Below are 25,199 nucleotides of genomic sequence, written 5' to 3'. Positions count from 1 at the left end.
TCTTTCGTTGAACGTACGTCGTAGAGCGCACGCCTCCGCTAACCATGCCGGTAGCCATGATAAACATTTATTTAAAGTGAAATGCATGGTTCTCCTTGGTTCTCCTCTTTCTATGCATGCATGATTGTCCTTTCTCTATGCTTATGGGGCTCCGCCCTGCGGCACTTCGGGCTGCTGGGGAGCTCCGCGTATAGTTCAAAAGGCTACATATATGATGTGCCCCTGGTAATGACTTTGTAGCTGAAAAGCGCTTTAGGTGAAGGTGTAATGTATTCGATACACAATACCTTTTTTCTTCTCGGCTTCATATGCTTGCTTGCCTTCAATCTCCCACAACGCACCACTAGCAGCTTTTTTCACTTGCTTGTTCTTACTCTCCTTCAGTTTCTTCAGGGCAGACACAGCGCCTGTATGTTTGGTTATAATCTCCTTATTCTTGCTGTCAAATACCAAGTTCCAGAGAGCCAAAGCAGCACTTTCTCTCTCCTCGTCATCTATAGCAGTTGTTATCATTTCGACAAGAATGGGAATTGCGCCATTTGTACCAATCTGTTATTTATAACGGAAAACATAATGCTTTCAAATGGCTACTACTCGTAGTAGGTTTCAGTTTCAGTCCAGCGATGCGAAAAACCGTAATAAAACACGTAAAATTACGTTATTTTTTCTGTGGTGATATCGATGAATTTAATTATCTTTGATACCAAAACATGTCGAGTAGTTCGTAGCTCACTGAATTCTCAGATTCAAGAACACTTTTTTAACAATTTTGGCAATATCTTTTTTAACAATATCTTTGATACCAAAACATGTCGAGTAGTTCGTAGCTCACTGAATTCTCATATTCAAGAACACTTTTTTAACAATTTTCTTTTGTGCATTTGCACTCGTCGACCTCTCTACAATTATGCAAATGAATTAGATGTAGAAGAGTAAATGAACACTTTGTGACTCTAACTTCGCGTCTGGGACAGAGGACCCTTTGTGACGTCTACATGACGTCTCGGGTGGAGCCTTTGGTCGAGCGGGATAATAATTTTAATAATAATAATAATAATAATAATAATAATAATAATAATAATAATGATGATGATGATGATGATGATGATAAAAATAATCTTTATGAGAGCTCAGCTGTTAACGTACGGAAGTATTGGCTTTGATTGCTGCCGTTACAACCGATAAGTACAAATAACTTTAAGACATAGCTAGATATAAAGGTACCAGTTTCTTGTTGCTGTCGTTAACGGCTATCTGAGCTAAACCTTTTGCGAGTTCACTGGCAGAGAATCCCAGAAATCGTCTGTCCTTTGTTTTGAGAGCTTCGCCAATGTTATATATGAGGAGCTTTACTGGCTCTAGGAGATATAAGGGATGTAACTAATCAAAATTACATGCTGTGCAAATGAACCGCTATGCAACTGAAAAAATGATGTCACCAAAAGGGTTGAAACTGTTTATGGTTGTCTAGTAATGATGCATGACATTAATAAAAGACTTTCCTAGATTGTCAAGTGTATGCTTGCATGGTAAGGTGCTAACACTTCATTGTAAACTAAGTGTGTTCAGTGCAAGAGATGTATATAGTAGTAGCCGACTTAATCACACGTCTTAATTCCCAGATTAAATATAAACACATTGAAAACCAAGGTGGCATACCGTATGAGCCTGGTGGTTTCTTGGAGGTTACCTCGCCCTATCTTACTACTAAATTTGTATTAATATTAATTCTGAAGTGGCTAATAACTGATGCTGATGATGATGGTGGTGCTGCTGCTGCTGCTGCTGCTGATGATGATGAATTAAAAGAGCGGCAGGTGTATTTAACATTAGTAGAAACTCAGCCGTGTTCTATTGAAAATCCGCGAATCTGATTGGTTCTCCCACTGATGTCTATTTTAACAATAGAGTGTTTCTGTCGAGAAACTATCGGCTGATAGTTGCCCCGCGGAAATTTGATGTTCTTAAAACAAATATTAGCCCGAGAAGCGAAGTTTCGAGGGCTAATATGCTAGTTTTAAGAACATCAAATGATATAATCGCTGATAGAAAACGATCTCGCGCTCGTTGCTCATTTAAAGATAAATTTTTCTTCATTTTTGGCTTATAAGTACGTGAAATTGTAGGTTTTTGGACTGCAGTCTACTAAAACAATTAGACTACTCGCCCGAGTTTTCTATGAGCGATAGTCAACTCGGCTGCGCCTCGTAGAAAACTCGGGCGAGTAGTCTAATTGTTAATTAGAAAATAGCACAAAGTTAATACGTCCGCTGATTGGTTAAAAATTGTGTTTCTATAAGTCGATGGAGACACTGACAGTTGTCGTAGTCACGGCAATCATTAGTCACGCCGCCGGAATAGGCAATGCAAAAATAACAACTAAAATTATGTCAAATATTAATGTCACAGCTGACAAAGACCAGGTTAAGACAAAAAAAAAAACATTTGCACACTTGGAAACAAGCGAGTTAGATGTTTGCAAAGCCCGCTACGCATTCAAAAATCGTCTGCGAAAGAATTATCGAAGGGGCTAATCTTTCGAAGAAGTATATGAATTGCCACGACTTCACTCCCTTCTAGGCTTCTGCAGCACTTCAGAACTATCCATATGCTCCTCAACAGGACAAGATATTCGCCCAGAATACCGAATCAAACTTCTTTTAACAGAAAATGCACTTACACCTCCAAGTTTCGAGTCGCTCGATCGACAGCTTCGGTCGTCAAACCATGCGGTTAAGTGAAATAAAACTACAATTCTTGACTCCTTCTAGTGTTTGACTCCAGTTTTACCATCGGCTAAGTTGTTGCTCATAATTTAGTTAACTTTGAGGCCTGTTTTCTTTTTTGTTTGGCACAAAAACGGCGAATTTTGGCCTTGAAGCAGGAATGTCGAACAGTTGATTTCTTTCTGCTGATCGACTACCTTACGATTGGTTGATCATGTTTATGACGTAAAACCGTGAGGTAAAAAGAATTAACGTTTTGATGTTAAAAATAGCGCACAATTTTACTTCGTTGTGCGTTATTTTCTTTGTGCCATTTTCTAAAAGAAATTGAAAACATGTTTTCCGTGTTTCTATCGAGTTTTAGAAACAGTCATGAAAGTTTGGGAGAACTCGAAAAAGCTGTGGAAACACTCGCCTATCGGCTCGTGTTCCGACAGCCTTTTCTCGTTCTCCCAAACTTCCACTCGTGTTTCTATTTAACAATTAGATTATGAGCTCGAGATTTCTATCGTGTGATAGTTGATGAGGGCGAAGCCCGAATCAACTATCACACATAGAAATCGAGAGCGAATAATCTAATTGTTTTAGTATAAATCTACTAGACGTTCAAAACTTAACAACAAGACAGGCTCTCGTTTTTATTGAATAATGATGTAAATAAGTCACACAACACGCGGATAATTGACAACGACACCACATTTTTTGGCTTCTGTGCGCGCGTTTGCATTTCATTCACGATTTATTGAAACCGTTATATGCCCGAAACTGAAGGAAAAGCCAAGTTTTTTATTGTAAAATGACGATTGAAAGATGTACTGACGTACAAGGGCCCTTGGAAGTCAAGTTTTTTTTAAAATTCGAAAACGTAAAAGATTAAAAAAAAGTTAAGCGAGTTGTTCGCAAGGAAGAAACCACATTGCACTGTTTAGCTTCTGTGTGCACCTTTGCATTTCATTCGCGATTTATTTAAACCGTCGTTTGCTAGAAATTGAACTAAAAGCCGGATTTTCATTGTAAAATGACAATTTAAAGATAGACTGACTTACAAAAGGCCCTTTGGAAGTCAAGTTGTTTTAAATGTAGGAAACGTGAACGATAAGAAATTTATGAAAAGTTGAACGAGTCGCCCGCAACCTTGAATTCGCTTTCAATTTTGTTGTTTTATTTAAGTCTTATTAATGCATAAAAAAACTTGCAGGTCGAATCTGTTTAGCCTTTCTTTTACTGCTCTTCGATGGGACGATGAAACTGTGTTAGTTTGCAAAGACATTTTAAACTTTATTTCCACAAAATGTCTCGGTGAAACGCATATCTGAATGTTATAAAATTATAGATTCGCCCGCTTTTAAAAGCGTAAATGAATATTAATTGCTTTTCTTACCGTGTAAAATCTTCATTACATATTTCGGTACAGTCTTTATCTTCTCCAACATCGCCTGGAATAGTATAAAATAATCCAAGTCCTTCTTTACGGTCAATTTAAAAGCGAAAAAGCGGCGACCATTCTGTTGACAACCGCACGCTAGTAGTAATGTACTACACTCTGAGGCAAATTTGCCTTAGAGATGTAGTACATCACTACTTCCAGTGCTGGATACAAAATATGGGACAAAAATGGATTCAAATATTGGAATCAAATATTAGAATCAAAAAACTGAAATTCAAACCCTAGAAAACCAAGCCTGTAAAACCAAGCCTTAAAACCATCCCTAACTCAACCCTAGGTTCAAAATAAAAAAAAACTTCTTATACTCTTTTTGTAAAAAAATTTGTATCTAGTGCGTTTGATCATCTCTTTTACGATCTTTATAAAAATTCTTATATATTACCTTTTCCATGTGATAACGCTGAATGTTTAACAAGTTATCACTCATGCTTTTATAACGAAACATAGCACAAGTTTCGTCTCTGGAAAAGCCTAATTCTTTACAAATTTTGATTATACTTTTTAATTCTTCTATATCACTTGCGTTTGGTTTCAAATGCTTAAATAAGACATTTAACATCTTGTTAAACTCAGCTCTATTATCCATTATATATTACTGTATCACATATTATTTATATCCTTTATTATGTGCGTTAAATATGCCATATAAAAATTTTATCTTTTAATATCCATATGGATATGTTTCTATATTGGTATCTGATATGTATTTTATTGCGCGCTTGTCATATCCAAAGGTGTATACCTTTTCTTCATATTTGTTTACAATTTGTTTATTCTGTCTGGTAATTTTATTTTCATTTACTAATGTGAGTTCTTTGATTTCGTTCTTTACAATTTTAATCATATTTGCGTGATTCAGTATCTGGGAATTTTCATGGTTTAACCTGAAACCTTTAATAACACATTTCTGTTTATTATTTCCATATGTGAAACTGTAATTCTTTGGACCTCCAGAAACGAATGTATTATTTATAGCTTCACCCCCTAATTCATCTGTTAAATCACCTAACATATCACCTGTTTCTATCACCTTACTATTCTGGGTTTCAATATACACAATGCTATCGGTATCAAAATATAATACTTGCTCATTTAAATAGTCTAATTTTTCATAAAGCATCAGCCTCGCACTGCTAGTTGTAAAGCATGCTACATATATATTTGTATTATAGGAATTATCAACAAACTGATCCTTATAAGTGTAACTCAATTGTACCATTTCTTCATTTATGAAATTCATGTTTAAATTATCAATGGTATCGTCGAGAACTACTTGATAAAATTCATTTATATCAGTTACATATTTACATTGATTCATGTTGGTTCTCTGTCCAAATTTACCCCAAAGTGAGTTTAAACACATTTTTGCAATAGCTCGTAAACCTGAATTTTCATTTAATTTACCTAATTCAATGTCTAAATTCGTTTTGACTTTATTTCTGAATATCATTTCTTCTTTGTCATTTTTAAAATTGTATTTTGTTGATTCAAGTTTTAGCTTCATGAATTTTTTTATATATCCTTTGAATAGATCATCAGATGACTTCTCAAAATGCCAAACCTCATATATTTTTATAATTTTATAGCCTTTTTCAATGGCCTTATTGACCTCATCTGTTGTCCATGTACCAATAAATGCTCGTTCATTTTCACTATGTTGGCATCTTTCTTGTTGCTTTGTTTTTGCACATGATATACACAGAGGGAACATTAGCTTTTCAGCTTTTTCACATTGGATTTTCACTGGTAAAACAGGATGATATAACCCTTTTGGTGGTAAAATTTTACATTTTATTAGTCCATACCATTTTTTATCGTATTTTTCTGGTGATATAATTTTTATAGGGTGTCCAATGGGGTATTTTTTATAGAACTGGACAGTGGGATATAAGGAGCAAAAATCTACGTATTTTCCGTATTCATCATCTTTGAATTTATAAAGTAGCTTTGTGCTATTAGTTCTACCTCCGAAGAATGCATCTCTTGGGTTTAATGGAGCGACGACTTCTCTATTCCAATCATTTTTATAATATTTTTGAAAACTTTTGTCATTTTTTAACTTGCATTCCCAAATCTCAATAAGATTGTAACCAGCAGTTGTTATTTTGTTATTTTTTGCTTGTGTTTTATTATACAAAGTTACCATAGCGCATTGATTTTTATTATTGATTACATCAGGCTTGTAACAATCTGGACAACCATGCCAGAAACAACCTTGAAATTCATAAACAGTATTTGTAGATTCACAAAATCCATCTACTTTTAATTTGTTATTGATAACTTTTTCACCACCTTCTAAGGCATGTTGAATTTTAATATTATTTTTCTTACTTATGTAATCAAGCCAAGCAATACTTACTTTACTATTTTTGTCTGTTTGAACAACATTATCAACCACAGCTATGGTATTTTTAGGCATATAATTCCCTCTATAAATAGCCATACAAACACCGGCTATTGTAATGTATTTTAGTGGATCGATATTTTCTTGATTCATGAAATCTTGCCTGAATTTTAACATACATCTTCTTAATATATCAACATCTGATCTACAGTATTCAATTATTTCTTTTTTGAAATCAAAAACATAATTTTCCTTTACACGTTGATCATACCATTGTAAAAATTTCTGTCTATCATGGGTTTTCATTTGATTATACCCATAATGCTTTTTAGAAGGCATCTCTCCTATATAGTTTTGATTACAATTTTTGTTGAAATAATGTGGAAAATATCCTTTTTTCAACTCGTTTAAACCAAACGTTTTAGGAAACGATGATAATGGTTGCTGAATAAAATTTAAACTATCGATTATTTTAATCCTTAACTGTGCTATTTCCATCATCATAATTTTTGAACCGTTGTAAATACAAAATGGTTTAAAACCGTTATCAATGCACCATTTTAGTATAAAATGACTATCGTATCCTTTGGAATTGTGTGCCAAAAGTGTATATCCTTTATATTTTTCATTAAGAATTCCATTACAAAAACTACTGATGTCATTGAAGATTAATTCATTACCATCGAAATCATGACAGATAGCTAAATTAACTTCGTGTAACCCAGTACTTTGTACACATTCGAAATCAAAAAATAAATAATTTTCATTATATGTTCTACATGAGTGGCAATAATCTTTTTTAGGAATGCTTTTATTTGATCTGCAAGGTTTTTTGCTATCTTTTATACAATTTCCTCCATTGCATTTGATTTTTTTCATGAAACATTTATGTTTGCTTTCACAATATTTATTGCAATTATTACACATTTTGAAACCACATTTATGTATTTTAATATAAGGTTTTAGTATTATTTGATTGCATTTTGAACATTTTGCTACACTGCTACATACTGATTCATCACCATCTTTTTTAGATCGATTTCTTGTATGGTTTTTGAAACAGCTGTCACCATGAAAAACACGATTGCATTGATTACATGTAACGTCTTTACCATTACATTTATTTCCATCTGAAAAATATTTGAAACAAGATAGACATTTTTGGGGGCATTTGTGTTTATCACGTCTCGTGTAAGCTTTTTTGCAAGAATGGCAGTAATATGCTACATCTAAAAAGGCTGTCATTGATTTTATGACATCAAAATGATTCCGTGTTTTGTATAAATAAATTTTATCCGTTTTACCATTATTGGATGTATATATGATTTCATTGAACTGCTCAGAATCGATAATGTTAATCTCAATATCTAAATGTGATGCAAAGCTATTTACATCTTCTAAAGAATTTCCATAATCATTAATTTCAACATTAGCATTATTATGAAGTTCTTTGGCTTGAATTTGTTGTAGTTTCCTACTTTTATTGAATCCATCTTTCAACTGAGTTGTAGTGTAATTCTCAGGATGTAAATTAGCATAACCTGTTACTATTGCCCTAGCCAGGCATATTGAGTCGGTGTTTTTTATTGTGATAATGCATTGTTTCCTATTTACTGTTTGTTTTGATAAATATAGTCGACCTTTACCTGAAGGTATTTTAACAGATTGAATAATTATTTTGCAATTTTCTAAATTTATTTCTTTATACTCCAACGTATTGATTACATCTAAAAGTTGATTTAACTTAAAATCAGAAACTTTTAACAATTTTGTTGAAATCGGATGTGTTAATTCATTATTTGAAATTACCAATCTGAACCTATCATTTGGTTTTAACTGTCTTTTCTTTATTGTCATTTCAACCATTTTTTCAAAGACACTGAAAACGTCATTTTTATTACCTATGAAATTTTTGCGTACAATTATTTTAAATTCATTTGTGTAAGCATTGTACTTTTTATTTACCGTATTTCCGATTTCAGTTATTTTGAATAGAGGTTGGTCATTGGATGTTGAATCAAAAATGCTGTCATCGAAATTAAATTCATTTGAGACCTTAGTTCTAGGCAATGGAACAGGCTTTTTACTTCTTGGCAATGGCACAGGCTTGTAATCGTCTCTAAATTCAAGAGGTGGTAATATTATATTGTCTTCGTAATCATCAATCATCTGTTTAACACTCTTACGAGTACGAGGAGTTGGGATTGGTTGCCTTGATTCGTATTTCCTAGGCTGGTTGGCTTTTAGTGATAAAATGAGTTTTATAAGGTCGGTTTTAGATAGCTTGTTGAGATCAGATTCGTTCATTTTACTATTAGTTGAGATATTTTTTTGTGTCATTTTTGTGTACTATATAAAATCATCAAACCTTTAAGTCCTTTATAGTAAAAATTATTTTTGAGATTTTTGGTGCGTTTAAAGATAACCAGAAATAATATATTTTTGGTCACCAAAGGTAACAGAAAACAGCAATTTATATATGCTGTGCTATACAATATATAATTATATAATTTTTCTTTATATGTTATTCATCAGGTATAATATTAAACCGATCATCTTCTTGAATGCCTTTAATGACAGCATTTTTAATGTGTTTTTTAGTTCTCATATGACTCCATTTTCCTGCAAGGCAAGTGTGATATTCACAAATATCACAATACCAAGGCTTATTAAGCATGTATTTCGTTTTTGATCTAGTAATAGCTTCTAATCGGTCTTTTTCGGTTGTATAAATTTTGTTCCTTCCCATTTATTATATACTATATATACAATTCTTTATATGTTTTTTATAGTGCGTTTGAGTGATAGATATAAACATATAATTATTTTCTTTATTAATATATATAGAATGAGTGATATTACATTAAATATCAAACACCTGCCAGAAGCTGATGAAAGCTCGAATGATATAGTCTTCATAAATAAAATGTGGTGTATTCAGAGCATTCTTGAAGCTAATATTTGTATTATTAAAATGCTATCTTCGAACCTAAATAGCAGATCTGAAATATCAAATGAAGACAAAAATCATGCACGTTTAGAGTGTATACCTGAAGACCAGAAACGACGACGTGGAAGGCCTCGTAAGGATCAACATATGTCTTCTCAGAAGCAATGTTTGTGATATAAATACATATTTATTCAGTCTATGGATAGATGCTGGAATCAGAAAAGTTGGTTCGTTTTTTGGTTTTGGCTTAAGTTGACATATGCAAATCAGGGCTGGAACCCCAACGGTTTTGAAATGATTAATATTTAAAATGCTTCTTCATATGATTTTTTTAACCAATCAAAAGCTACATATTTTGATTCACAATTGTGAAAATTTTTTGTGAAACTTTATTCATTTTGTGAAATATTTTTGTGAAATATTTTTGTGAAGATGTAAGAACTATAGGGGATTTCCCATGAAAATGAGTCATCATTACTTTCCAAGGTCATCATGCAGTCGTATGATTTCTATTGACCAATCATATTTCAACAAGTAAAAAGTTTATTCTGAAATTTACTGCCCAACAAACCAAAATGGAACCAAAATGGAACCAAAATGGAACCAAAATGGAAACCAAAATGGAACCAAAATGGAAACCAAAATGGAACCAAAATGGAAACCAAAATGGAAACCAAAATGGAACCAAAATGGAAACCAAAATGGAAACCAAAATGGAAACAAAACCAAAATGGAAACCAAAATGGAAACCAAAATGGAAACCAAAATGGAAACGATTTTTTTACTCAAAAAGTTTATTATAAAATTTACTGCCAAAAACAGCTGTGCCGTGAAGTTATGTGTGTTATATATATATAATGCTTTGTAATTCTGAAATCCACGATGAATTAAAAATTTTAAAAGAATCTATATGCCCTTTCTGCGATCAACTATTGATAGAAGGTAACAAGGATGCTGAGCCATGCTGTAGTAAGCAGGATATGTCAAATCAAAACGGTATAAATGTTTGTATTAATTGCGGTTTGGTTCATGGTTCTATTTATTACAATGAGTATTTCGATTTTTACGAGAACATACGCAAGATATGTCATAAAAGTATCTATAACCGGAAATATCATATTGAAAACGTGTTAAACAATTTATGTATTAAAAATGGAGTTCAATTGTCTCATAATCATCGTGATAAGATTTACAAAGTGTTTCATGAGATCGATACTATTCTTCCATCTATAAATAAAAGAAGAAAGAGGATGATCTCAACGAAATATATTATAAGACAGCTGTTTAAAATGCTCGGTATACCATACAATTTCATCTGTGTTACTGAATCAAAAAAAACACTAGCGTTTAATGATCGGTATTGGGGTGAGATTTTATTGTTGAAATTTGATGAGATTATGAAGATTATTCTGAAGTGAATTTTTTATAATATTTTTTAACATATTCATCTACAGTGGGGCATTGATCAATTACTATGTCGTCAAGCACTTTTAGATCGGTCAGAAAAGCATTTTCGTCTGATGGTAAGCCTCTCAAGAAGCATTTTATCTGTATACAAACTTTCTCATAACTTGTGTATGCAAATTTGCATTTATTCACTTTGTCAGATATGTTACTCTTTGTTATATAACCATGAATCAAAACACCCGATCCTGTTAAACAACCTATAACAATAGGATTAAGAGTGATACTACCAACAACAGTACCTATGACAGTCAAGCCAATGGAGGACATCTGTAGAGACAGATAAACACGTTTCAATTTCTTATACTTCCATTTATAACATGTCTGTAATCGGTGGTAATTATTATACAGGTCCTTCAATTCCTTCACTCTATCTTCTGATAATTTGTTGGATATGTGATTAAAATTCATCATATATCTTCTTATATGTTATATGATTATACAATGTTTCGTTCATTCGATTTTCTATTTTTTATTCTGTTATATAATTTCCTGATATTTTGGATCAATCGTTCAATACTTTTTAGTATCTCATGTATTAAATCTACAGCTTTCATATATATATATTGTTTATACAATTAATTGATTTTCATAAAATAGTGAGTTAGATAATTTATTCGAAGAATACACCCCCTGTTTTATCTAAAAATTGGACTTTGTGATACTCTTTACCATTTATCGGATATGCAGTTTTAGTAAAACCGATTTTTTGAATATAGTAATCTGAGGAAATTTGGAGGCTAGATGAATCGATACTAAAACCTGAAAATGTTCTATCAATACTCATAGCATTATTGCAAACAGCGATTCTAAATTGATTCCCTATTTTAGTATACCAGAGGTTTAAAAATTTAGTTATATAAACATCTCTGATTTGCTCTGTATATGAATCTAAATCATATTCAAGTGCTAACTTATTATTTTCTACTTTTATCCATGGGAAATGAAAGCTACCCTCGTTGCCTAATTCTATTTTAATTCGTTTATTATCCCCGTGCTTATAGTCATATTTAAATGTCATATATATGCTCCAGTTATCGGATTCAGTGACATTTTCATTTAAATTAATTACGAAAACACCTATAAACCCCATATTTGGTTCAAATTCTGTTAACAATTTAGTAGTTTGAAAAACGAGATTACTACCTAAGCCAGCCACTACAGCACCATTGCTATCTGACATTATGAAATTTGATGGATCTAATAAATCGAAATAATACTCAAATATTTCATTATAAAAGCTCTTGGGCTGTAATAATTTTATTTTATTTTTTAATTGTAACAAATTAACCACAGATTTGTCAGTAGTGCCTGCTTCAACATTAATGATCTGTTTGTCGTTCATATTGACAATTTTTTCAAAGTAAATATTATCATTTTGGAAATACATGAAACTGTCATAAACACTACTATCAACATTTTCAACATAACCTATCACTCCATAAAATATCAAATAACAAGGAACCCATTCATTGTTGAAATCTGTTGGTACATCATGTTTTTTATCGAAATCAATGTCAATATAGAGAACTCCATGATCACTGTTTTTATGTATATGAATCAAATATTTATTATATTCAGAAAAATTTTTGTCTGTTTTATTACCTACATTGATTGATGTTGACTGAATGAATAATTCAGTGTTAATATTCCAATGTGGAAACAGCTCACAAACAATAGTATATTCACCATGATTAAGAGCCCCACAATCGATACTTACTCTTCCACGATACCAATATATCAATCCATTGGTTCCAGGTTTGACTTCTCTATTTATTTCGAAACTAACAAGATGCAGATTGATATGATGTATTTTGAAATCCTTTTCAATCAATGAAAGATTTCTTGTTTTGAATTCTGTTTTCCATAATGATCGGTTTAGTGTGAAAGAAAAAACATTTTTTCTTATGACAGATTGTTTTATTTTATCTTGATTAACAAGATCGACGACAAATTTTTTATTTGCACCGTCTGTATCATTTATCGGTTCTTTTAGATTGGTGATATTATGGTCATCCATATTGAGATCAGCTTGCATAGATTTACTACCGTTAATATCAATCTTGGTCTGAAGGCTTTGAGCCAGGGCACTTCCAACTGGCTTCGTTAAATATGTACTATCCGCTAGCGTTTTATCGATTTTGTTTTGAATGCTTTTAGCCATAGCTGTACCAGTGATTTTTTTTAAATATGTATTGTCTGAGTACGATTTGTCTGTTTTAAGTGCGTCTCTGGAGTCAATATATTCCTTATTCATCACGTTAGACATATTGCTGTATCCTTGATTGAAATTCGGAACATTTATTATGCTGTTAAATGTTTGTTCGTCGTTGGTACTTAGATCAGCTTTATCAGCGAGTTTGTTGTTGAGTTCTGCTTTGACTTTGTTGTCTTCCAACCTCACGTATTCCACATTTGGCAAAGATGTATCGTTGTACAAACCGGGATAAAAGGGCTCACTATTAAATATATTACACTGGCCCAAATCAAAGTCATTGCCCTGAGCGTCTTTAGTAAGACATTGACGTTTAACGTACCCCTTATTAACTCCAGACGAAAGATCAAGAGCATATGTATTGAGATCAGCATCGATAGCTACATCAGCTTGTGTATTTAACCTGAATATCTTTTTGTTATCCATATCGAAATCAGCTCCCAGTTGTTTAAAACCAATTGCAGGTTTTGCACTTTGAGAATATTTGGTATGCATAAAATCATTTTCGTCATTAATGTAACCCATTTTCTGTTAATATGTTAGATTAAATCTTCTCATCGAAATTTTTTGTTATGAATTTACGTGGTTTATCAATATATAAAAAGCTGAATGGGTCTTTAGTTGCTTTCTCGTATAGCTCTTTTGGAATACTATTCTCACGGCATATCAGAGCCCTCTCATTAGCACTTGGGAATTCGTAAATACAGAAATGCGAACAGTTTAATCTTATGTCTTTTGGTGTTTTAAAGTAGCTTTGGGATATATATACGACGGAGCAATTTTTGTGTCTTCCTCTTATGAAATAATCAATCAGAGGCTTTTGATTTTTTTCACAAACAAAATCGTCGAATATCGCGAGTTTTTGATTATCATCGTTTAGATCAGAAACAGGAATTATTTGGTCATTACTGGCTTCAATAACATCATAACCAGCTTCATTACTTATTGGCTTGAACATATCCATAAGATTCTGGTATTTGGACTGGTCTAAGTTTTTAGCATATAGATAAACTTTATCATAATACAATAGATTATATATCATATGCATGAGGGTATTAGTCTTTCCCGAGCCACTTGGTCCGCAAACCAGCATCCGAAAACATTGATTTGGCATAAAATCGTATAGTTGCCTAAAGTTTGAGACCATTTCGTCTTTACAGTCATAATTTGGTATCTTCATTTATATTATTTAATTATATAATATGAAAGACTTCTGGAAGACTGACGAAAGACTGATGAAAGACTTCTGGAAGACTAATGAAAGACTGATGAAAGACTTCTGGAAGACTGATGAAAGACTGATGAAAGACTTCTGGAAGACTGATAATAATCTACACTAATATATATATAAATGAGTCTATTAGCTTGGCAAAAAATTGCTGAACAAAAAGAAGAAGTTGAAAATCAAATCAAAAATATTAATAATCAAATAATGTCTTCAAAATTGGTAGATGAATTAGGCCAAATCAAATTCGCAAAAATGTTTAAACCTGTGACATCTCGTCTCGACACTCAAATTGAAGCAACTAAAAAGTTGAATAATAATAAAGGGGTAAAAGAGCGTGACCCTCTTCCAGAATATCCAATTGATGAAACTCAAACAGAAGATGAAGATGAAATGCCCAATTATCCACCACCGATACCAATTGATGAAACTCAAACAGAAGATGAAGATGAAATGCCCAATTATCCACCACCGATACCAATTGATGAAGCTCAAACAGAAGATGAAGATGAAATGCCCGATTTTGATCCACCACCCTCAATAGAACAGAAGAGAAAAAAATGGGATACAAGTGCTGATCAAAAGGAGTTAGATCGTCAAAGGGAATCTCTCGCCGAAGAAAGGCGTCAGGTTAGTGTTTTATTAGGCAAACTGAAGAAAAGTGGTAAAAATATGATCAAATCTGGTAAATACAAAGGAAAATCATATAATGACCTGTTGGAAATAGATGAAGATTTTACAAACCAAATTGATAGAATTGAAAACCAGTTGTTATTAACTAAGCATAAAATACAACGTATGGAGTACAAACGGGTTCCTTTCACAGCTTCGGATTTACAGGAAAAATCAAAAAAATTGAAAAAGACCCCCAAAAAAACTAAATATAAAAAAAAACCAACTATAGAGGAATCATTATTTGATAAGATAGATGCTATGAGAAGGGACACAGCGCCTGATTCTGATAGAGAAGACGATGAATGGGAAGGTGGCGGTCTAGCCCATAATTATAAGGCTATTTATTACAGAGACCCTGAAAAACTTATTGAAAAACTGGATGTAATTTGCGGAAGCATTAACGCTGGAAATTCAAGTAATGAAGTAAGAAATCAAGGTGTTACAATATTGGACGAACTGTTAAGAGTGAAAAGAATTACAAAGCGTCTATATGAAAAAATTTATAACAATTATTTTATCTAATTTAAATATATATAATGGAGAAACATTTGATACTTAGTTCATTTAGGGCTAAAAGACAAGCCAATAATTATAATCAGAAAGCACATGATTTTACAATTTATCTTGACCAGCCTTTATTCCTTGATCCAAATAAAAATTATGAGATGGCACTAGACGAAATAATCAGTATGACGTATAGCTGGTATAATATTTCGGCTTCATTCACCAATAATAAGATTAGATATCGAAAAACAACAGGTAGTGATACAAGTTTTAAAAATGTTGAATTTCCTAATGGCATGTATTCATATAGTGATATTGATACTTTTTTAAAAAATACAACTGGTAAAGATGGCGATGATTATCCATTTTTAGTTACGTTTGATTTATCATTATTTAGAACAATAATAACCATACAGCCAAATTATGAATTAGATCTATCTGTATCAGACTTTAATATGATACTGGGTTTTGATAAGAAAATTTTAACTTCAGGTAGTAATATAAGTGACAAAATACCTGATTTAACAAGGAGCGTTGATATGATATGTATTCATTGCGATTTGACTAAAAGATCCTTGACAGATGAATCAAGAGACGTTTTATTTTGTTTTAGTATTATAGCACAAGGAATTCGTAGGTCATTTCCTTTCACTCTTGAACCGAGAAGATTGAAATTTTCTCCAATTAATAAAAATAGCATTGATTCAATTCGAATATATATAACCGATTCGTATAATCGTCCCATTGATTTAAATGAAATCGATACGGCGTTTCATATCGTTATCAAAGAGGTGAATTAATCTAAACTAATAATATAAAATGAATCGAGTATACGAATGGTCAAAATTTTATAACCCTAAAAAAGGTTTATATCAATATCGCCATAAAGGATCAGGTTTAATAACTAATGATTTATCAAATATCGGACAATATGCTAAAAAAATGATAAAAGATATCAATAAATCACCAATAATCAAAGCACAAAAGAAAAGTTTAAAAACCGTGTTAAATAGAAGTGAAAAAGCTGGGGATCTTATTTTAAAACGATTAGCACAATTGAAGTAAATTATATAATCTAATAATATAAATGAGTTTCAGAAGCATAGAAAATGTTGAAAAAGTTGATTATCTCCGATTCAATCTGCAAACACCTATTATTCGACCTGCAAATGGGCTATATCAGGAAAAAACAGGGTATATATTCAATATGACTGATAGGTCTAGTTGGTTTGATTGGTATAATGGGTATTTTATCGTGAAATATAAACTTGAGAAAAAGGCTGATGGATCGAACATTGCGGTCAATGCTCTAGAAACACCTGCGCTAACGTCAACGATAAATGATAGTACCAGTATTATAAATCACATTATGATAACTTCAGGAGGTAAAAAACCTTACGATGGTAATGACTTGCATAAAATCTGTTTCATAAAAGGATTGCTTGAATTTTCTGATGACTATAGCCGTACAGTAGCTACCAATTTCAATTGGTATCTCGACGATAGAGCTGTATTAGCTGGCGATTTAAGAACAGCCCCAAAAGTAGGAGCAATTAAAAGAGCTGAATTGTGTTCACAATCAAAAGACGTATACGCAATTATTCCGTTAAATAGGTTTTCAATATTTCAAGAACTCCGCGATAAAATGATACCACCTATGCAAATCGAACTAAACATAACACTAAATGATGATAGAGAATTTATTTATAGAGTTGATGGGGATGAAACACGGTATGTTGTTCTAGATTTTCAGTTATGGTTACCACGTTTGAACTTTACATCAGCAGGACAAAAATTAGTGAATAGTAGTTTTTTAACAGCAACAAAATGGACATATTTAAGAGAATTTATTAAACATTCATCGCCAACAAATGCTATTTCCGGAATATATCAAATTACACCAGCTATTAAAAATGCAAAACATGTTTTTGTATATCTACAAAGAAACAAGTCAAATAATGAATTAGAAAATCCCTTTATTTTTGATACTTTTAAAATAAATGCGGGTGATAATGCATGTACACTATCTACCTGTCGATTGCAACTTGGGAATTCATATTTTACTCCAGAACTAGAGTATGATTGTGATTTTAAACCAAGATTATATAATGACATTCAAGAATATGCATTTAGAACCAACGACTACAATACAGGAACTCAGTTAAATTTACAAAATTATTCTGAATTATTTCCTGTTATCTATTTCGATTTAAGAAATCATAAGGAATCGGTTACCGATGATCCAAAACAGTTATTGTTTCATTACAGATTGAATGTACAAGCTACTGACGATTACATGATATACGCTGTAGTTCTTTATGAAGAAAAAATTGTAATTGACAAAATTGGGAATGAACTTATTTTTATGTAATATTTAATCTAACACTATTATATATAGAGCAAGACTATGAGCACAAAATATATTTCAACATATATTCCTTTAACAGAAGGCCAAATGAAAAAGCTAGCCAGAGCAATCAAAAATTCAAGTGAAGTGAGTTTATTGATTGATAAGCATCAGATCAAAAAGAAGGGTAATACTGAGTTATACCTTACAGAAAGACAAATAACACGGTATAATAAACTAAAAAGTAAGGGTAAAGGGATTACATTGATTTTATCTAAAACACAAATAAGTAAAATGCGAAAGGTGATTGGAAAAGGAATTCAAGTCACTCCTGATAATCAAGGAGGTACAGGAATGCAAATAGAATACCCTTATTATCCATCACCAAACATTAGAAAACAAAGATCAAAAAACGGTGGTAAAATTAAACTACCAAGTAAGAAAGATGTATTATCTTACAGATCTCCTCCAGTAATAGGATCATGGGGTGAATATGATAAATTTCTTAGAACAGGTGGATTAGTGCTTCCAAAAAAAAAAATCTTAAAACCGAAAAGAAAGTAAGAAAGCCTACATTTGTCAAAAAGCCTCTGAGTAATATTGATCTCCTGAGATGGTGTAAGTATTTGGGAATTAATATCACAGGGATATACAGCAGAGACCAACACATGCCTAAAACACATAGCCCGTGTATAATCAATTTAGACAGATATAAAGGTGTCGGTACTCATTGGACTTGTTGCGTGCCTGCTCATAAGAAAGAAACATTGTGGTATTTTGATAGTTTTGGGATGCCTTACCCCAATGAATTTAAAATGAGAGCAGAGACTGATGGAATAAAACAAGTTTTGTATAATAACACACAATATCAACATATTGATTCGGTTCTTTGTGGCTATTATTGTATTTATTTCCTGTATCAAGCATTGGTGTACGATAAAAAGTATCACGATATATTAATGCCATTATCAATGTCTGATACGATGTACAATGAACGTTTTATAAGCAATTATTTCAAAAATATGTAATCATATTATATATAAAATGGTAAAATCGTTTTGCGTACGTGAAAAAATACAAACTAATTCAGTTCCTGGTTCTGAAAAATATGTGAGAACAAAAAACAATCGTTTAATGCTCAAATCGAAATGCGTTTCTTGTGGTATTACTAAAACTCGTTTTGTGAGTGAGAAAAAGGGGCGAGGAGTTGGTGAAACGATTAACAAAAAGGTCGGCGAAAAGATTCCAGGATTTCAACAAGCTCAAGACGTTGCAAGCTTCATAATAGGTATTACTGGTGGTGATAAGGATTTATTTAAAAAGTATTGGTCGGGTAATATCGCAAAAGGTGCCTTCAACACGAAAAACGGATTATTCTCAAAGAAATTCTGGACATCTCCAAGTGAGCATCAAGATCCGTCATGCTCTGGAACCGTTTGGGATAAAAAAGCAGGAAAATGGAGGAATAAATACTGTGATTAATATCTAACATATATATAATGTGTGAATCATACTGCGTTTCATGTAAGAAAAAAACAAATTCAATAAATAAAAAGAAGACAAAATCAAAAAACGGAAAAAATATTGAAAAATCAATATGCTCAATCTGTAAAAACAAAAAGAGTAAATTCATCAAAGGTGAAGGTATCGATATTCATAAAGCTATTCTGAAAGTAGCACCCAAAAAGGGGTTTGTTATACCAGGCCATAAATATACCGGTCCGGGTAATCCTCTTGAAAAACAGGTAAAATGGGATCCAAAAACAGGTAAAATACTAAAAATATATGAGCAACCAACTGGCAAAACAGACGCTGTTAGCATGCAACATGATGTAGATTATTCTGTATGTGCTAACAAACCATCAAAAGATCAGGTTAAATGTAAAAACGAAGCTGATAAAAAGATGGTAAAAGCCCTTGATGCTATCCCATGGAAGGACAGACAATGGGGTCATGCTATTGCTCGTAATACCATTGCAACCAAGGCTAAAATAGGTATGGGTGTTAAAAAAGCCAAAAAACGGAAAACGGCGTTGAGTAAAAATGATTGGTCTCAACAATTAGCCGATGAGTTACATAAACCAATCAGACGAAAATTTAAAACTAGAAGAGTAATATCAAATGGAATTGACGACATATGGTCTGCTGATTTAGTTTTTATGGATAAACTTTCAAAATGGAATAAAGGTTATAAATATCTATTGACTATAATTGACGTATTCAGTAAATACGCTTGGGCTATACAATTGAAAGATAAGAAAGGTGCATCAATAACTAGCGCTTTCAACAATATTATCATTAATGACAAGCGTAAACCTGAATATCTCTGGGTTGATAAGGGATCTGAATTTTATAACAAAACATTCAAGGAATGGCTAAAGCAGAATGATATCAAGATGTATTCCACTTTTAATGAAGGTAAAGCTGTTGTTATTGAGAGATTTAATAGAACTTTGAAAAATAAAATGTACAAACAGTTTACTATTCAAGGTAACACACAGTATCTTGAAATGCTACCCATACTGGTAAAAGAATACAATAATACAAAACACAGTTCAATAAAGATGGCACCAACAGAAGCTTCAAAGGAAAAGAATCAAGGAATTGTATATCTTAACCTATACGGTGATATGGAGCCATTATCAGCAAAACCCAAATTTAAGGTTGGTGATAAGGTCCGAATATCTAAATATAAACGAAAGGTGTTCGACAAAGGCTATACTCCTAATTGGTCAGAAGAGATATTCATCGTTGATAAGATCCAATACACTAATCCCATTACATACAAATTGAAAGATCTCAGAGATGAAGAAATACAAGGTAGCTTTTATGAACCTGAATTATTAAAAGCAAAACAGGATGTATTCAGAATTGATAAAGTGATCCGTAGAGACTACAAAAAGAAACAGGCTCTTGTCAAATGGAAGGGATACAGTAATGACTTTAACAGTTGGATTCCATTCAAGGATTTAAAAGATATATAAACAATTTTTAATTTTATTTATGGAGTATATGTTAAGAGTGCCTTAAAATCAATTATCAAGTATTACACATGCAAATAAAAATATTAAGTATAATATTTTTATAAATCAGTATTTGATTACAAAAAATATTTTAGGACATACATTCATTTTAAAAAAACATTGAATTTATCAACAACTAATTTTTCATCCAATTGGTCTTCATTATAAAAAAAGGTATCAATATTTATAATACTACAGCCGTTATCAAAAAGCATTTCGACAATATCTAAATTAAACAAATTTGATATTACGTAATTAGTATCTTTATAATTATCAAAATATGCTTCAATATAATCAGCCCATGGGTTAGCACCACCATCCATAATAACTACACTCTTTGGCTGATTAAATACCATGTGCTTGAAATTAAATTCATCTTCTAAGATTTTAGCAATTATTTTAATATCATTCGATCTATCATTTTTATCCGAGGTTAAACCGATTATAAATCTTTTATCATTCATATATATATATATATTACAAAGAGATTTTATTTTTATATGGTTTTATGCGTTTTTTCCTTAATGATTTTAAATTATATTTTAAATTAGTATGAATATTACTGATATAACTTTTAGTAAAAAACGCATAAAACCATATAAAAATTTCTAAAGTATATATATATATAAATGGTTGAAGTCCGGAGATATTTTACTGAAAAGGACAAAATGGATGCAAAAAGAAGATCGAAAAGAGTATATGCTTCTAAAAAGGAATGGTTTTGTGTCATTTGTAATAATTATAACTATAAACTAGCCGGTAAATGGAGACATCTTTTAACACAAAAGCATATTAATAACAGCATCATTTACAACAAAAAATCAGATTAAATGCACTTTATAAATGATATAAAAAATAATGTATAATAAATATTATAATGACATCAAATTACATCAAAAAAAAATTTGTTGATATGATGAATATTATAGAAAAACATTGCATTAAGGACAATATACATTTCTTACAATTAAGTGAAAAGGAACAATCAGATAGATTAGCTAACATTTGTACTGATCTCGGTATTATATCAAATATGATCCTACATAAAAACATGTTCAAAAATCTAATAAAAATACAAAAATATTATATTGAAAATATAATATAAGACGTTCAGTTTAAAAGCACTGTATATAAAATTTTGAAAAAGAGTATAAGAGATTTTGAAATAAATTTCAAAAACATCATAAAACTCGGCTTCGCTTGGTTTTCCAGATTGATATTTCAGTTATGATATCAAGGCTTGTTTAAACGCACTGTATCTAAAATTTTGAAAAAGAGTATAAGAAGTTTTTTTTAAATATTGTCAAAAATAATCAAAGATTATTTTTATCATTTAATCAAGGTTTAGTTTATAGATTTGGCTTCAAGGTTTGGTTTCCATTTTTTGACCTTGGGTTGACCTAGGGTTGATTCTGAGATTTGATTTCAGTTTAGGTTTTTCACTTTGGCTTCAGATTTAGTTTTTCAGATTTAGTTTTTCAGATTTGGCTTCAGTTTTGGTTTCAGATTTGGCTTCAGTTTTGGTTTCAGATTTGGCTTCAGTTTTTGGAATCCAGTGCTGATAGTAGTTATGTACTAAATCTCTAAGGCAAAAATTTTTTTGCCTCAGAGTGTAGTACATTACTACTCACGCTGTTTCGCTACTCACCTTCTACAACAGAATAGATAGTGAGTAGCGTAGCCAATCAGAGAACAGCATTCGTGATAGAACGCTAGTAGATTTATACTAAAACTCGATAGAAACACGGAACATGTTTTCTATTTCTTAATTGGAAATGCTGATAATAAATACTATTTTCTGATGATGGTCACTGCCAGAAAGTAACGAACTACATTAAAAGACAATCTATGCATCTCAGAGCCTATAGCTACCTGCATTAGCCATGATGACCTTGTTGTTCTCCTCGTCCACTATGTAAGCAAGAGTGAGCAATGCGTCGGAAGAAAAGTAAGCAACTTTGTCTTTAGCGAGTGGAACCAACACTTGCATTGTTGTTTTGCAAGCGTGGAAATGCTTTCTACACTGTACTGGTCTTGAAAGGTTGTACATTGTACTGATAAACCTTGACAAGATCCTTCCTCTTATAGTCTTTTGAGTTAAGACTTGAGTCTTTGAATCCTATAAAGACAAGTAAAACCGCTCAAAAAAACCTTATCTATTAATTAATAAAGTCATTACATTTTTTACTGACGACCTCAACAAAAGGAAGGTTATATAACCCTAGAGCAATAGGAACTTTTACTCTAAAATGACACAAACTATAACTATACGAAAATATGAACTCTAACACTTACGCAAGAGAATTATGAATAAGTATAGTCTAATATATTATGCGTCTAGTAACAAGTGAATATGTATCCGATTGAAGTTGGGTTGTGATATTGTATTGAATTTACAACATAGGACCATAATAAATTATGCACTTCATACATATTATATATTTCACCATATTTGCTGCACACATACCACGTACTGCTTGTGATCAGCTGTGCAATCTTTCATTTTATTGATCAATCCAATGTACAGCGGAACGAGGCCGGCGTTTCCAAGAGCGATACAGAAGCCATCATTACGATCACTATAGTTGAGGGTGATCACCGAGATTTTTCTCAGCAGGTCTTGTGCTTTCTTAAGAGTTTCAGGATCGGCATTTGGCTAAAAAATAAAAGTTACTAAGAGCGTGTTAAGCAGCTTCAAACAGTGAAAGATTAACTACTTATTAACCGAGAGTGAGGTCTTTACGGGAAAATCTCAAACCTCAGTTTGAGATTTTCCCATCAAGACCGAACGTTCGAGGTTAATAAGTTGTTTATTATATAGCTTTAAAACTAACGAATTCAAGCGGAAATGATCACTTCACATCCGGTGTTGCGCGCGCTTGTCTGTTCATTCATTTAAAACCGCACAAGTCAAGTGAACTAACGTGTACTCCGTCAAAAAATATATTTAGTTACGAGACGAATGATTACTATACAGTCGTAAAAAGTCAATCAAACAAGTTATTTATAGTTGTGTTACAGTTTGGCAAGGTAAATTTCGTCGACATTTTCAAGAAACAACGGCCAAACAAACGTCAATGCAGACAGAGAAGTGCTTCAAACGGAAGAATATTTCAGTCTTCGTTGTAACTTTCGATAACAAATCTACGACTTTTGTACGATTCTTGTATGATCTTAACTGGCAACCGGAAATGCTCTGAATGCTGCTGATGTTTGCTTCAGCAAAACCCGCTCGGCTGTTCAACTGTTTAGATCTGATGCCCCTGGAAGTTGGGGAAGCTGTAGTAAACTTGCTTGTGTTACAGCAAGGGAATTTGTTGATGCTACCGCTTAAACTCGGAGAACTTTACGAGACATCTCAAATTCCTTATCTAGAAGAATGTTGAATACAAAGATTTGCTATCAGAAAGTAACCACTGAATGCTTCGCTGTCAGGACCGTTAACCCGACAGCGCCATTAATTTTGCCACGGATGATTTTGCGGACATCTCGGTTGAAAAACTTGGCCATAAAGTGATCGCCAGCTGGTAAGTCCAAAATTTCTACACTCCCCCTATTTATTTACGACAAATAACGTTGAAATGTTTTCATGTCACTGGCAATTTTCTTGGTTTTGTTTTAACTTTTTTGCTCTTTGATGAAAGTTTCAGTTTCTTCTTGGCCTTTTTCTTCGCTCTATCCGGCACCAACTCGTTCGTAATTTAACGCTGTACCTTCACTGTTTTCCTAAAATTCAAGCTCGTTAGGGTAATACAATTCACTCCCAGAGTGTTCATCGTCAATCGTCGTCTTAAGCGGCAGCAATTTTAAGGAAAAAAACCAATGTGGTTTTTGAAATACATTTTGTTTTGTTTCTAATAATCCGTAATTGGCCCGTGGGCATTACGGGAGAATAATGCCCCTGCACTTAGCCAAACAGAACGCGCGTTATATCGGCTACAAGCACTAGCCATATAATAAACGTCGATTAACGCAGCCTTTATTTTACATTTTTTTCAAATTCAATTACTAGAGGATATGCAGATATAATGCGGCTATGATTGAAGAAACTCGACGCTATTTTAACCTTCTATTTAAGCATGAAATTCGGTCGTAAATCTTAGCAGCACAGCAAACGTTACTGAAAAAACTTCGCTCACATACGAAAATGAACTTCTATGTACTTTTGTTGTTGCCGCCATCTTGGAACTGATGACGTCTTCTGGCGTCAAATAGCGGCCGCCAAATCCAAAAGTCATTTTTTTTGAAGAACGTTTTTTATCATTAATTTAACACACCA

At 32.3% G+C, this 25,199-nt stretch overlaps 2 protein-coding genes across 3 annotated transcripts in view; both read right to left on the bottom strand.

Annotated features, from left to right (window-relative positions):
- The window catches only part of LOC144650686 (uncharacterized), a 192,779-nt gene that overhangs the window by 153,006 nt on the left and 14,574 nt on the right, over positions 1 to 25,199 (bottom strand). The window lies entirely within an intron of this gene.
- The window catches only part of LOC144650685 (uncharacterized), a 33,118-nt gene that overhangs the window by 2,397 nt on the left and 5,522 nt on the right, over positions 1 to 25,199 (bottom strand). The window contains exons 2-5 of the mRNA XM_078510413.1: positions 23,388 to 23,576; positions 22,793 to 23,039; positions 1,225 to 1,358; positions 288 to 549 (exon numbers count right to left, since the gene is read on the bottom strand). Coding sequence (XP_078366539.1) covers positions 288 to 549; positions 1,225 to 1,358; positions 22,793 to 23,039; positions 23,388 to 23,576 — 832 coding nt within the window. The remainder of the gene's footprint in view (positions 1 to 287; positions 550 to 1,224; positions 1,359 to 22,792; positions 23,040 to 23,387; positions 23,577 to 25,199) is intronic.

This window comes from Oculina patagonica, chromosome 4 (genome assembly GCF_052425735.1).
Source record: "Oculina patagonica isolate OP01 chromosome 4, crgOcupat, whole genome shotgun sequence".
Classification (NCBI taxonomy): Eukaryota; Metazoa; Cnidaria; class Anthozoa; order Scleractinia; family Oculinidae; genus Oculina; species Oculina patagonica.
This window is presented reverse-complemented; position numbering and strand designations above follow the sequence as displayed.